This window comes from Schistocerca americana, chromosome X, assembly GCF_021461395.2.
Source record: "Schistocerca americana isolate TAMUIC-IGC-003095 chromosome X, iqSchAmer2.1, whole genome shotgun sequence".
NCBI classification, from domain to species: domain Eukaryota; kingdom Metazoa; phylum Arthropoda; class Insecta; order Orthoptera; family Acrididae; genus Schistocerca; species Schistocerca americana.
The window spans coordinates 948,852,082-948,866,368 of NC_060130.1; the positions used below are offsets into that span (position 1 = coordinate 948,852,082).

Consider the following 14,287-nt stretch of genomic DNA (forward strand, 5'->3'; position numbering starts at 1 on the left):
TTTTAGTATTCAAACAAATGTTGTATATAATTAAAAACTTTGTAGAAAAGCTAATCCAACGGAAATAGAAAGTTTTTTAATCCTCGTTAAGGAATAAGAGTGCCAGGATGTTTATAGTGCCGATAACATAGATGACAAATATAATGCTTTCCTTAAGACATTTCTCATGCTCTTTGAAGGTTGCTTTCAATTAGAACGTTCTAGACAGGATACTAGCAGTAGAAGGCAGCCTGAGTGGCTGTCTAGTGGGATAAGGATATCATGTAGAAAAAAGTGGGGAATATATCAAAATGTTAGAAGTCACAGTCAACCTACAGTAGCTCACTACAAACAGTATTGCAAGGTGCTTAAAAATGTCATTATGAAGACAAAGAGCATGTGGTACGCAAATAGAGTAGCTACTTCAAAGAGTAAAATTAGAACCATATGGTCAGTCGTGAAGGAAGTGCCTGGTCAGCAGCACAATGTTGACGATATAAAGTCAGTTGGTAGTAAAAATATTTCTGTTACTGATAAGTCAGATATACGTACAGTATTTACCAATCACTTTCTGAGCATTGCTGGTGAATTAAATAAAAACAGTTTCTACAGGGAATCATATAACCCTCTTGGAAAATTCCTTTTCCAACAGACTGATATCTGAAATCCTCCTTTGTGATACTGACAAGGAGGAAATTGAGAGAATAATTAAATCATTGAAGACTAAGGACTGACGGATATGATGAAGTGTCCACCAGGATATTAAAGTACGGATATGATGAAGTGTCCACCAGGATATTAAAGTACTGTGCTGCACGTGTTAGCCAAGTACTGAGCCATATTTGTGTTTCTTCATTTAATAATGGTCAGTTTCCTGTACGATTAAAGCACTCAGTAGTAAAGCCGCTTTATAACAAGGGAGAAAGGTATAATGGAGAAAATTTTAGAGCTATTTCTATGCCATCAGTGTTTGCTGAAATTATTGAAAAGGCTGTGTATGTAAAGGTAATTGGTCATTTTATTTCACATTATTTGCTATCAAATATACAGTTCGGTTTTAGAAGTGGTTTAACAACTGAAAATACTAGATTCTCTTTGCTCTGTGAGGTACTGAACGGATTAGTCAAAAGGTTTCGAACGCCAGGCATCTTTTTTGATTTAACTAAGACGTTTCAGCAGATTCAGAAGGATGTAGGTTGCATTAGTTACTCAGACGTGAAGAATATTGCACAGGATAGGGTAGCATGGAAAGCTGCATCAAACCAGTCTCTGGACTGAAGACCATAACAACAACAACAACAAGGCGTTTGATTGCGTTGATCACAAAATATTGCTCCAGGAGTTGGACCATTATGGAATATGGGGACCAGCTCACAACTAGTTCACCTCTTACTTTAACAACAGGCAGCAAAAGGTCATTATCCACAGTGCTGAGAATGGCTATGATGCAGGGTCTGAGTGTGGCACAGTCAAATGGGGGTGCCCCAGATGTCAGCGCTTGGGCCACTTCTGTTCCTTATTTATATAGATGATAGACATTCTAGTATTACAGGTGATTCTAAAATATTTCTGTTTGCTGATGACGCCAGCTTGTTAGTAAAGGATGTTCTGTGCAACATTGGCACTGTTTCAAATAGTGCAGTTCATGACATAACTTCATCGTTTGTAGAAAATAAACTGACGCTAAATCACAGTAAGACTCAGTTTTTACACTTTGTAACACATATATCGACAAAACTCAATGTCAATGTTTCAATTTCATAGAATGGACATATGATTAGTGAAACTGAACAGTTCAAATTTCTAGGTGTTCAGATAGATTGTAAACTGTCGTGGGAACCCCACGTTCAGGATCTTCTTCAAAGACTTAATGCTGCCATTTTTACTATCTAAAGTAAGTGATAGTTCGACATGAAAAATAGCCTACCTTGCTTATTTTCATTCGCTTATCACGTATAGTATTATATTTTGGGGTGAGTCTTACCATTCTCAAAAGATATTTTTGGCTTAGAAACGGGCGGTTCGGGCAATAAGTAAGTTTGCGAACCTCTTGTCGACCCCTGTTCATGAGTCTGGGTATTTTGACATTAGCATATATATATATATATATATATATATATATATATACATATATATATATATATATATATATATATATTCCTTACTGTCATTTCTTATTAACAATATCAGCTTATTCCCAAGAATAAGCAGCTTTCACTCAATTAATACTCATCAGAAATCCTACCTGCATTTAGATCGTACTTCCTTAACTCTTGTGCAGGTAGGTGTGCAGTAGACTGCTGCATCCATTTTCAGTAAGCTACCACAAGAATTCAAAAATCTTAGCAGTAATCCTCGCGCTTTCAAATCGAAACTGACGAGTTTCCTCATGGGACACTCCTTCTAACCTGTCGAGGAGTTCCTTGAAAAATTAAGCTGATTTCTGTGTTATATTGTTGATTGCGTTTCCATAAATTTATGGCTTGTCTTTTTTGGGCCCATAAACATTTTATTTTATCTGTTGCTACTTTTATGTTGTAATTTCATGTACTGACATGTTGCAGGACCTTGGAGCTTTCCTCCTCAATTTGGTCTTACGTAACTAGACGTGTAAAATAAAAAACTTAACCGATCATTGACTGGAAACGTTTATCTTCGGCTGCTTGGAGAACATTTGCAACCATTCATGGACTTTATGTTCCCAAACAAAGATTTCATGTCACCAGGCTACAGTTGTTCGCGATTAGTCTGAAGAACATTCTGGACAATTCGAGCGAATGGTTTGGCCACCAAGATCACCTGACATGACTCCCATGGAACATTTATGGGACGTAATCGTGAGGTCAGTTCGTGCACAAAATCCTTCACCGACAACACTTTCGCAATTATGGACGGCTATAGACGTAGCATGGCTCAATATTTCTGCAGGTGCCTTTCAACGACTTGTTGAGTTCATGCCATGTCAAGTTGCCGCACTACGATTGGCAATAGGAGGTCCGACACAATATTGAGAGCTATCCCATGACTTTCAACACCTCAGTATAGTAACCTCAAAAGCCAATACATATATTTTTCCCTAAAGGAAGAATACCATGCAGAAGGGGGTTAAATTAAAACGATCACATAGAAAAGTTATCGGAAAAGCGAACCAAGGACAGTGTTTTATTGGCAGAAACTTAGAAGATTCAAAATGTCTACACTTTTCCGTCCTCATCTGGAGTAGACCGGCGCGATATGGGATCATTACCAGATACGACTGATGGAGGACACCGAAAAAGTTCAAAGGAGGGCAACTTGTTTTGTATTATCGCGAAATAGAGGAGAGAGAGTCACGAATATGATACTCGAGCTGAAGTGGTAATCATTAAAAGCAAGAGGTTTTACGCTGTGACGAGACCTTTCCACGAAATTTCAATCAGCAACTTTCTGTTCCGAATGCGAAATAATTTTGTTGGCGCCCACCTAAACACGAGGAAGTGACCAACGTAATAAAATTAGAGGCATTAGAACCCCCACAGAAAGCTTGTCAGTAGATCATTTGAACTTCCTTTTATCGAAATGATGTGGAACGTGTCAGTCTACAAGATGTCAATACACGATTAGTGTTAACAATAATGAACACATAGTTTTTAGCCCTACTCATGCAACTATTCTTAAATAATCATCATCATTATTATTATTATTATTATTATTATTATTATTATTATTAGGATCGTTCGGAACGTAAAGAACGTTTTGTTTTGACACGTGACCGCAGCCCCCCTGACCGACCACTGAACTTGGTACTCATCCGCTTCAGCTTAGCGGCAGCTACGATCCAGTACGGCACGGTTGATCACTGCTTAGGTGTGCGACTTTAAAATGTGTGACAAAAATGACGATCCCGCCAAGTGTGAAGCAAGCAGTGTCATCCGCTTTTTCAACGCGCAGGCAGTCCGACCCATCGAAGTTTATGCATAGATAACTGAGGTTTATGGAAACGTGACGAACGAGGTGTCAGTTCGAACGTGGTATATCTTGTTTAACGGCGGACGAATGTTCACAACGAATATCGCTCGGGCCAGCCCTCAGCGGTGACTGACGGACTCAACACGAGGAGTGAAACACAAAGTCCAAGTAGATAGGCGTTTCAAAATTAGTAGACTGTAGCGGCTTATTGTTAGACGTTTGAACGACTTCGCCTCGCCATTAATAACAAGCAGCGCGGAATGCTAACCAGTGGAGTCATCCTCCTCGACGATAATGCACGTTCGCATGCAGCGGGAGTGATACAGGACTTGCTACAGCGGTTTCAGTGGCAAATTTTTCAACATCCGCCATACAATCTGGACTCAGCCCCCGAGTGACTGTCACTTATTCCCGAAATTGAAAGATTTTTTGAGTGGATAACACTAAGTCGAGTGCCTAAATTCGAACGGTAATTACATAGTAAAGTAGATCGGATGTCAAATTGTATGCAAAATACAGCAACGTCTAATTATATCAAATAAAAAAATTCTGTTGTTGTTGTTGTTGTGGACTTCATTCCTGGGCCTGGTTTGATGCAGCTCTCCATGCTACTCTATCCTGTGCAAGCTTCTTCATCTCCCAATACCTACTGCATCCAACATCCTTCTGAATCTGCTTAGTGTATTCATCTCTTGCTCTCCCTCTACGATATTTACCCTCCACGCTGCCCTCCAATACTAAATTGGAGATCCCTCGATATCTCAGAACATGTCCTACCAACCGATCCCTTCTTCTAGTCAAGTTGTACCACAAGCTCCTCTTCTCCCCAATTCTATTCAATACCTCCTCATTAGTTATGTGATCTACCCATCTAATCTTCAGCTTTCTTCTGTAGCACCACATTTCGAAAGTTTCTATTCTCTTCTTGTCTAAACTATTTATCGTCCTCGTTTCACTTTCATACATGGCTACACTCCACACAAATACTTTCAGGAACGACTTCCTGACATTTAAATCTATACTCAATGTTAACAAATTTTTCTTCTTCAGAAACGCTTTCCTTGCCATTGCCAGTCTACATTTTATATCCTCTCTACTTCGACCATCATCAGTTATTTTGCTCCCCAAATAGCAAAACTCCTTTACTACTTTAAGTGTCTCATTTCCTAATCTAATTCCCTCAGCATCACCCGCCTTCATTCGACTACATTCCATTATCCTCGTTTTGCTTTTGTTGATGTTCATCTTATACCCTCCTTTCAAGACACTGTCCATTCCGTTCAACTGCTCTTCCAAGTCCTTTGCTGTCTCTGACAGAATTACAATGTCATCGGCGAACCTCAAAGTTTTTATTTCTTCTGCGTGGATTTTAAACCTACTCCGAACTTTTCTTTTGTTTCCTTTATTGCTTGCTCAATATACAGATTGAATAACATCGGGGATAGGCTACAACCCTGTCTCACTCCCTTCCCAACCACTGCTTCCCTTTCATACCCCTCGACTCTTATAACTGCCATCTGCTTTCTGTACAAATTGTAAATAGCCTTTCGCTCCCTGTATTTTACCCAGCCACCTTCAGAATTTGAAAGAGACTATTCCAATCAACATTGTCAGAAGCTTTCTCTAAGTCTACAAATGCTAGAAACGTAGGTTTGTCTTTCTTTAATCTTTCTTCTAAGATAAGTCGTAGGGTCAGTATTGCCTCACATGTTCCAACATTTCTACGGAATCCAAACTGATCTTCCCCAAGGTCGGCTTCTATCAGTTTTTCCATTCGTCTGTAAAGAATTCGTATTAGTATTTTGTAGCTGTGACTTATTAAACTGATAGTTCGGTAATTTTCACATCTGTCAACACCTGCTTTCTTTGGGATTGGAATTATTATATTCTTCTTGAAGTCTGAGGGTATTTAGCCTGTCTCATATATCTTGCTCACCAGATGGTAGAGTTTTGTCAGGACTGGCTCTCCCAAGGCTGTCAGTAGTTTTAATGGAATGTTGTCTACTCCTGGGGCGTTGTTTCGAGGTTCAAATGGCTCTGAGCACTATGGGACTTAACATCTGAGGTCATCGGTCCGTTGTTTCGACTTAGATCTTTCAGTGCTCTGTCAAACTCTTCAAGCAGTATCATATCTCCCATTTCATCTTCATCTACATCCTCTTCCATTTCCATAATATTGTCCTCAAGTACATCGCCCTTGTATATACCCTCTGTGTACTCCTTCCACCTTTCTGCTTTCCCTTCTTTGCTTAGAACTGGGTTTCCATCAAAGCTCTTGATATTCATGCAAGTGGCTCTCTTTTCTCCAAAGGTCTCTTTAATTTTCCTGTAGGCAGCATCTATCTTACCCCTAGTGAGATAAACCTCTACTTCCTTACATTTGTCCACTAGCCATCCCTGCTTAGCCATTTTGCACTTCCTGTCGATATCATTTTTGAGACGTTTGTATTCCTTTTTGCCTGCTTCATTTATTGCATTTTTATATTTCTTCCTTTCATCAATTAAATTCAATATTTCTTCTGTTACCCAAGGATTTCTACTAGCCCTCGTCTTTTTACCTATTTGATCCTCTGCTGCCTTCACTATTTCATCCCTCAAAGCTACCCATTCTTCTACTGTATTTCTTTCCCCATTCCTGTCAGTTGTTCCCTTATGCTCTCCCTGAAACTCTGTACAACCTCTGGTTCTTTCAGTTTATCCAGGTCCCATCTCCTTAAATTTCCACCTTTTTGCAATTTCTTCAGTTTTAATCTACAGTTCATAACCAATAGATTGTGGTCAGAGTCCACATCTGCCCCTGGAAATGTCTTACAATTTAAAACCTGGTTCCTAAATCTCTGTCTTACCATTATATAATCTATCTTATACCTTTTAGTATCTCCAGGGTTCTTCCACGTACACAACCTTCTTTCATGATTCTTAAACCAAGTGTTAGCTATGATTAAGTTATGCTCTGCGCAAAATTCTACCAGGCGGGTTCCTCTTTCATTTTTTTAGCCCCAATCCATATTCACCTACTTTGTTTCCTTCTCTCCCTTTTCCTACTCTTGAATTCCAGTCACCCATGACTATTAAATTTTCGTCTCCCTTCACTATCTGAATAATTTCTTTTATCTCGTCATACATTTCATCAATTTCTTCGTCATCTGCAGAGCTAGTTGGCATATAAACTTGTAGTAGGCGTGGGCTTCGTGTCTATCTTGGCCACAATAATGTGTTCACTATGCTGTTTGTAGTAGCTTACCCGATCTCCTATTTTTTTATTCATTATTAAACCTACTCCTGCATTACCCCTATTTGATTTTGTATTTATAACCCTGTATTCACCTGACCAAAAGTCTTGTTCCTCCTGCCACCGAACTTCACTAATTCCCACTATATCTAACTTTAACCTATCCATTTCCCTTTTTAAATTTTCTAACCCATCTGCCCGATTAAGGGATCTGACATTCCACGCTCCGATCCGTAGAACACCAGTTTTCTTTCTCATTTCTGCTTAAAAACTTACAGTTACTGGAAAGGTAGTACAAGCTTAACTCGGAAATTCTATTGAAAAAAAAATTCCAAGTTAATCTCGTATTACCTTTCCAATAACTGTCAGTTTTTAAGAAGAAATTCATCAGTGGAAGAGAAGAAATTGTCCAACAGAAATGATATTAAATTAAATTTAAAACTTGCCTTGCCACATGTTAGTCATTTTATATTATGGGGCAAATGACCAAAAATTTTTCATGTTACTACATATTGAACTCATGTATGAGCCACAGTCAGCTTAAACAATAGATAATAAAGGTCATTTTTCCCTCTAATGTTGTAGGTATGGACATCACTGTTCTATTGTTATGTTTTATTCATCAAGAATTTCATTACCGGATGTATATATTGTGACGGCACAGTTAAAATGCCTAGCTGCTTGGAAAGGTACCTTTATGACGCCCGTGGGTCAACACCACATATCATTCTTACTGTTCGTCTCTGTGCAATCAATACTTTCTTTCTAAGTGATGAGTTACCCCAGAAAATTATTCTGCACGACATTATTGTGTTGTAATATGCAACATATGTGATGAGGTTGATAGGTTTTTTTCCAAGATTAGCAAGTGTACGAGGAGCAAAGTAGCTGAACTTAATTGTTTTAGAAGCTCAGTAATATGCTTCTTCAAGTTCAAGTTTTCCTCAATGCATGTATTCAAAAATTTGGAGCATTGTACCCTATTTACTGCCTCCTGATCATGTTACTACATCAGTTGTTGCTATGACTCTGTTTGTTATACGGAACAGAATGTAGTGTGTTTTTCTTCAAAACTTAGGGAGAGTCCATTTTCAGAAAACCGCTTAATAATTCTTTGGAAAATATTATAGGCCAACTCTACTGTTCCTTTCTCTCTAATGGGATTTATCATAACGTTAGAATCGTCTCCAAAAGTACCAATTTTGCTTGTTGAATGTTAAGTGGAAGGTCATTCAAATGTATTAGGAATAGGAGTGGACCCAAAGCTGAATTCTGTGGAAGTCTCCTTGTAATTTTTTTTCCTCCTAGCCACTAAAATTTTCTACCTCTCTAACATTGTCTGAATTATTCATCATTACTTTTTTGCACTCTGTTTGTTAAGCATGATTCGGTCCCGCAGTGTGTAAAGCCATCAACTCAATAAAACTTGAGTTTTCTAAGAGAGTATCGTGACCTGCACAGTCAAACACCTTTGAAAGAGCCCATAAAATACCAACTGATGATATATTATAATTTAAGGTTTATAATGTTTGATTAGTTAATGTATAAGTAGCATTCTTAGTCGAGCAACCCTTCTGGAATCCAATTTGTGATGTGCTAAGTAAATCGTTTCCACTTAAGTGTCGGACTGTTCTTGAGTACATTACATTTTCGGATATTTTGGAAAAATATGTCAGTAAGGGAACTGGACGAAAATTGTTTAAGTCCGTTTTGACTCCTTTTTTATGGACTAGTTTAATAATTGCATGTTTTATCCTGTATTCAAAAATTCTCTGAGCCAGTGATGTATTGTATATATCACAAAAGACATTACTTATTAAGTTGCAACAACTTTTCATAATTCTGTTTTTAATTCCCTCAACCTCAAATGAGCTTTTGTGTTTTTTAGAATTTTTATGATTGTATTAATTTCTGTGAAGGATGTTGGTGCTACTTCTAGCTGTTTAAGTGTTTGTGGAATGAAATTTTTAATGTATTCTCTTGCTCCTTCAACCAAACCGTTTACTCCTGTATTTTCTGCTACATTTAGAAAGTGATTGTTAAGACTACTTGGAACTTGTGTAGCTCAATAAAGCATCTAGATTTCTCATAAATGGCTGAAAGTTTGCTAGAAGGAATCTGTAAACTGTTACAATTATCAGAGAAGTATTCTGCAATAACAACTCAGAAGCACTTGCTTCTAGGTTCAGATCAATACGAAAACTATTTGTTTCAATATTATTGACTTTATTCTAACTTTTACATATGGTGCAAACTCCTCCTTTATTATGATAACTTTACACGACAATGACGCAAGACTATAAGCCCTGATATTTAACTTCTCCATCCCTGTGGTTACATAGTGTTAAGAGAGGCACACAACATCTATCACTTCAGAATTTTCGACGTGTTCCAAGCATACAATAAGTTCATCTGTCTTGCTTTGCAACCATCAAATGTTCTAATCAAACAACTGATTTTATTTTTCTGCAAACTGTTACACGTCTAGCACTGTTCTAATATCTTTCGATACTCTCTATCTGTAACCTGACTCTGTTCTAAAAAGTGCGCCTCTTGATTCCAGCAATCACAGGGATTTTATCTTGTGTGCTTGTGGCCTCCCTTATATTTTATGCAAGGGGCTTAGCTAATCTTTCCTTCCCCTGCTGTTCAGGTGCAGACCATGCATAGTGTATCCCCATCTCCCAATCGCAGTAACAGGCACAACACACTTATGAGACTCTGTTTCAGTCTAAAGCAATTCGCTCAGCTCTTTGTTCACGCTGCTAACTGCCTTTTAACTCAGGGCTGGTCATATCACTGCAAACCCTGGAGAACACCCCCCCCTCTCCCCACCCCGCCCCCTCCCACGAGTGTGTGTTGTTTCTGCTTCAACGAGGGTTGTTCCAGTCGTTAGCTAAATGGAAACCACAGTGAAAATCAGAAACATTTTATTTGCAAGAGTTAGTTACACTTTCCAGATACTTCTCTACATATTCGCCTCTCCAGCTTAAACATTTGTCGGAGCGTTATACAAAATTTCCAACACCATCGTCATAGAAGGCAGCTGCCTGTGCTTTCCGATAATTCTCTACACTGGTCCTATAGTGCGTAGCCTGCACCCAATTGTTTTCTTCGTATCCAGTGTTTCATGTGAACAAAGATGATACTCAGGACGAGCCAATTAGGGCTGTGTTGTGGGTGATAGAGCACTTCCCATCGAAAAGGCTGCAGGAGCGTCTTCACTGCCCCTGCAGAGTGCGGCTGAGAATTGCTATGAGGAAGGAAGTGCGTAGCAGTGGTGTTAGGTGGGCTGCATTCATTAAGGCGAAGCCTCTCAGCGGGCCCTCCTACTTGGCGGGAGACATTGTTGTTCTAGGCACCTTTACTCGCTTAGAGTGCGCTCACAACTGAAAAAAGCATCTTGATGCGATCGACGGTCATACTAGAGGCACTACCCAACACATCTGTGTAAAGCTTCATTGAGTTTTCACTGTGGTGCCCATTTCACGACAGATCGGAACTTACTTTCTGGACAACCCTCGTATTTCCTCCAGGCCACCTTTAATGCTATATTGTTGTTGTTACCAGTCTGTTTCCTGGTCCTCCTACTGTAAATACCTTACCTTTGCCATCAAAATCTCTGTCACCTGGCTGAGTTTGGCGCTAGGTTTCACGATGCTTGTGACATGGTATTCTAGGTCTAGTTTTTCTTGTAGCAGTCAGCCCACACCTCTGCGTGACTGCTTCCTAGTACGAAGACTCTTTTCTTTCTACGTGACTCTTCTACCGACCTAATCTTAAAGTCATTCCTACGAATCTGCTGCTCCCTATTAAGCTCAGACAGTGGTCAAACTGGTTGCTAATCGGAATTGGAAGTGTGATTTATGAGATTTTCTCTTTTTGCCCATTACTTGTCACCTACTCCCAGCTCATACTATCTGTTTCACCTGTTAACGTATCTAATTCAAAATATGCCAGTTCTATTTTTGCTTGGAGGACACAAATCTTTCTCCCCTGTTCCACAATTTTCTTGTCTCGACTACATAATCCAGAACTCCATGGAAGTGGCTCATCTTACACTCTTTGTTACTTCCCCGCTGCATTGTCGCCAGTGAAACACAACCTACAATCCTAAAATCTTTCTCCCATACCAATCAACCTACGGTAACATTCACGTTTGTTACCTATGGCGCTACTCTTGCAGTAAACTAATAAGCACTACAACACACTTAAACTATAACAAAGTTGTAATCAGTAAAAGGAAGATTTAAGTGTTCGTTTTTCCTACTCGCTGTTCGAGAATAAAACTGGAAAAGTAATCTGAAGGTGATTTGATGAACCCTTTGCCACGTACTTCAGTGAGAATTGTAGAGTAGTCATGCAAATGTAAGTGGGTATTGTGATGTAAAATTTTCTCCACTGAGTTTCTGTCTTCCACACCCACCTCCATCCCTCTTTCAAAATAAAGGGTGCAGCTTATATCTGCGTGTGGTTTACATTCACGCCAGTATGAAAAATTACTGAAACTAGTAAAATTACTGACTGCTGGTGACAGACATCGTATAGAATTGCACAGTGGTTCCTAGTTTGGGTTCCTCAGTGGTCCGCAATTTTCGTCCGATGATGGTTAGTATAGCTGGAACGAATTGTCTCCCACAGAAAAATAAATAAACTGTGTATTATACTGTAACTTTTTATTTTTATACTTTAAATGTCTCAGCATAACGAGAGCCCATAGCCCTTATTGATATATATGCTACAGAAAATCAGGAGATACTTCACATGAAATGTGATGTGCTTGTTCACAGTACCAGAAACTGACAAGTGTTGTATTTGCCTTCTTCAATGCTTGTCTTGCTATGGATCATAACAACTGTAAGTACATAGGCATTTTTTTCAATAGGTTGCTTTACTCATTTCGCTTAGTACGACTAAATAAATACGAGAGAGTATTTTGTATTCGGCTAAAATATTATTAATTCTATAAAACTGACTATTTTGCAAAATTTTACTGCATTTTATACATTATAACAGGATCTATTGAACTGTTGTTACTATAAGTGGCTCTAGTGGACACGAGTTCTATTAGCTCTTTATAACCATAGATCACGATGTCATCTATAAAATATTTGCTTAGACAGACTGTCATATGGGATATTAATGATAAAATATTCAAGTACGGTATTAGAAATGTAGTGGTCACATGTTTACGTACCATACCTATAAACCCATCAGCTTCTACCAGAGTGTCCAAAAATCAGTTGCTTTTTATGTTAACTAGGCTTTTGAGTTAAAATTAAATGTATTTTTATTTTATTTTTTCACTATAAACACTGAAGAGCCAAAGAAACTTCTACACCTGCGTAATATCGCTTAGGGCCACCGCAAGTACGTAGCAGTGCCGCAACACGACGTGGCAGGGTCTCGACTAATGTCCGAAGTAGTGCTGGAGGGAACTGACACTATGAATCCTTCAGGGCTGCCCATAAATCCAAAAGAGTACGAGGGGGTGGAGATCTCTTCTGAACAGCGCGTTGCAAGGCATCCCAAATATGCTCAATCATGTTCATGTCTGGGAAGTTTGGTGGCCAGCGTACGTGTTTAAACTCAGAAGAGTGTTCCTGGAGTCACTCTGTAGCAATTCTGGACGTGTGGGATGTCGCGTTGTCATGCTGGAGTTGCCCAAGTCCATCGGAATGCACAATGGACATGGATGGATGCAGGCGATCAGACAGGATCCTTACGTACGTGTCACCTGTCAGAGTCGTATCTAGACGTGTCATGGGTCCCATATCACTCCAACTGCACTCACCCCACACCATTACAGAGCTTGAGCCGTCCCCTGCTGACTCGCAGGGTCCATGTATTCATGAGGTTGTGTCGATACCCGTACACGTCCATCCGCTCGATACAATTTGAAACGAGACTCATTCTACGAGGCAATATTTTTACAGTCATCAACAGTCGAATGTCGGTGTTGACGGGTCCAGGCGAGGCGTAAGGCGTTGTGTCGTGCAGTCATCAAGGGTACACGAATTGGCATTCGGCTCCGAAAGCCCATGTCGATGATGTTTCGTTGAATGGTTCGCACGCTGACACTTGTTAGTGGCCCAGAATTGAAATCAGAAGCAATTTACGGATGGGTTGCACTTCCGTCACGTTGAACGATTCTCTTCAGTCGTCGTCGGTCCCGTTCTTGCAGGATCTATTTCCGGCTGCAGCGATGTCGGAGATTTGATGTTTTACTGTATCGTCGTACTTCATCTTTACTTTCGCTACCTCGGAGATGCTGTGTCCCATCGCTCGTGCGCCGATTGAACACCACGTTCAAACTCATTTAAATCTTGATAACCTGCCATTGTAGCAGCAGCAACCGATCTAACAACTGCGCCAGACACTTGTTTTCTTATATAGAAGCTGCCGGCGGCTGCGCCGTATTCTGCCTGTTTACATATCTCTGTATTTGAATACGCATACCTGTATCGGTTTCTTTGGCGCTTCAGCGTATATTTTACATACTCTTGTTTAATCCTTTGCAGTATAAGTCTTGCAGAACTGTATCTTAACATAACGTAACTTCAATTTTTCTTTCTCAGGGAGCAGAAATTGAATCTCGGTACATGTTTGGGATACTTGGAACCATTATGCTTATTACTTCGCTTCTGATATCATTTCTACCAGAATCCTTGAACAAGATACTTCCAGAGACTTTAGTGGATGTTTCTACATTTGGCCAGTCGCAGAAGTACTGGATATTTTTCCCTAAAGGAACGTTAGGAAGCAGAAAGCCCTAGTTTATATACCAGTACACCTCAGCCTGTAAGCTTATTTTTATGTATGAGTGAATAAAGTATAATTTCTCGAAATTCTGAGTAATATTTTACACGTCTGCTGTGTGCCGTACCACTATTATAATGACTGCTGTTTTTTTAGTAAGCATTAACATAACACCACAGATGCATTTCGCTGGGAACAAGATGATAAATATAATACCCAATGAAAACACCTATAACAAAAGTCACCCAAAACCAAAGAAATAAGGAACCAAGTCAACTATTGTATGGTCTATGAATTAATGTGTGTGTGTAGCGGGGGGAGGGGGGGAGAGGCGACGGGAGGGATGGAGGGAAGGAGAGAGAGAGAGAG

At 39.5% G+C, this 14,287-nt stretch overlaps 1 protein-coding gene across 2 annotated transcripts in view; it reads left to right on the forward strand.

Annotated features, from left to right (window-relative positions):
- LOC124556468 (solute carrier family 22 member 7-like) overlaps positions 1-14,007 on the forward strand; it is a 152,687-nt gene extending 138,680 nt beyond the window's left edge. The window contains exon 8 of one of the 2 annotated variants that reach the window (XM_047130420.1): positions 13,738-14,007. In XM_047130420.1, coding sequence (XP_046986376.1) covers positions 13,738-13,935 — 198 coding nt within the window. In that variant the 3' untranslated portion in view covers positions 13,936-14,007. The remainder of the gene's footprint in view (positions 1-13,737) is intronic. The other variant, XM_047130421.1, reaches the window with a different exon arrangement.
- Positions 14,008-14,287: the final 280 nt, after the last annotated feature.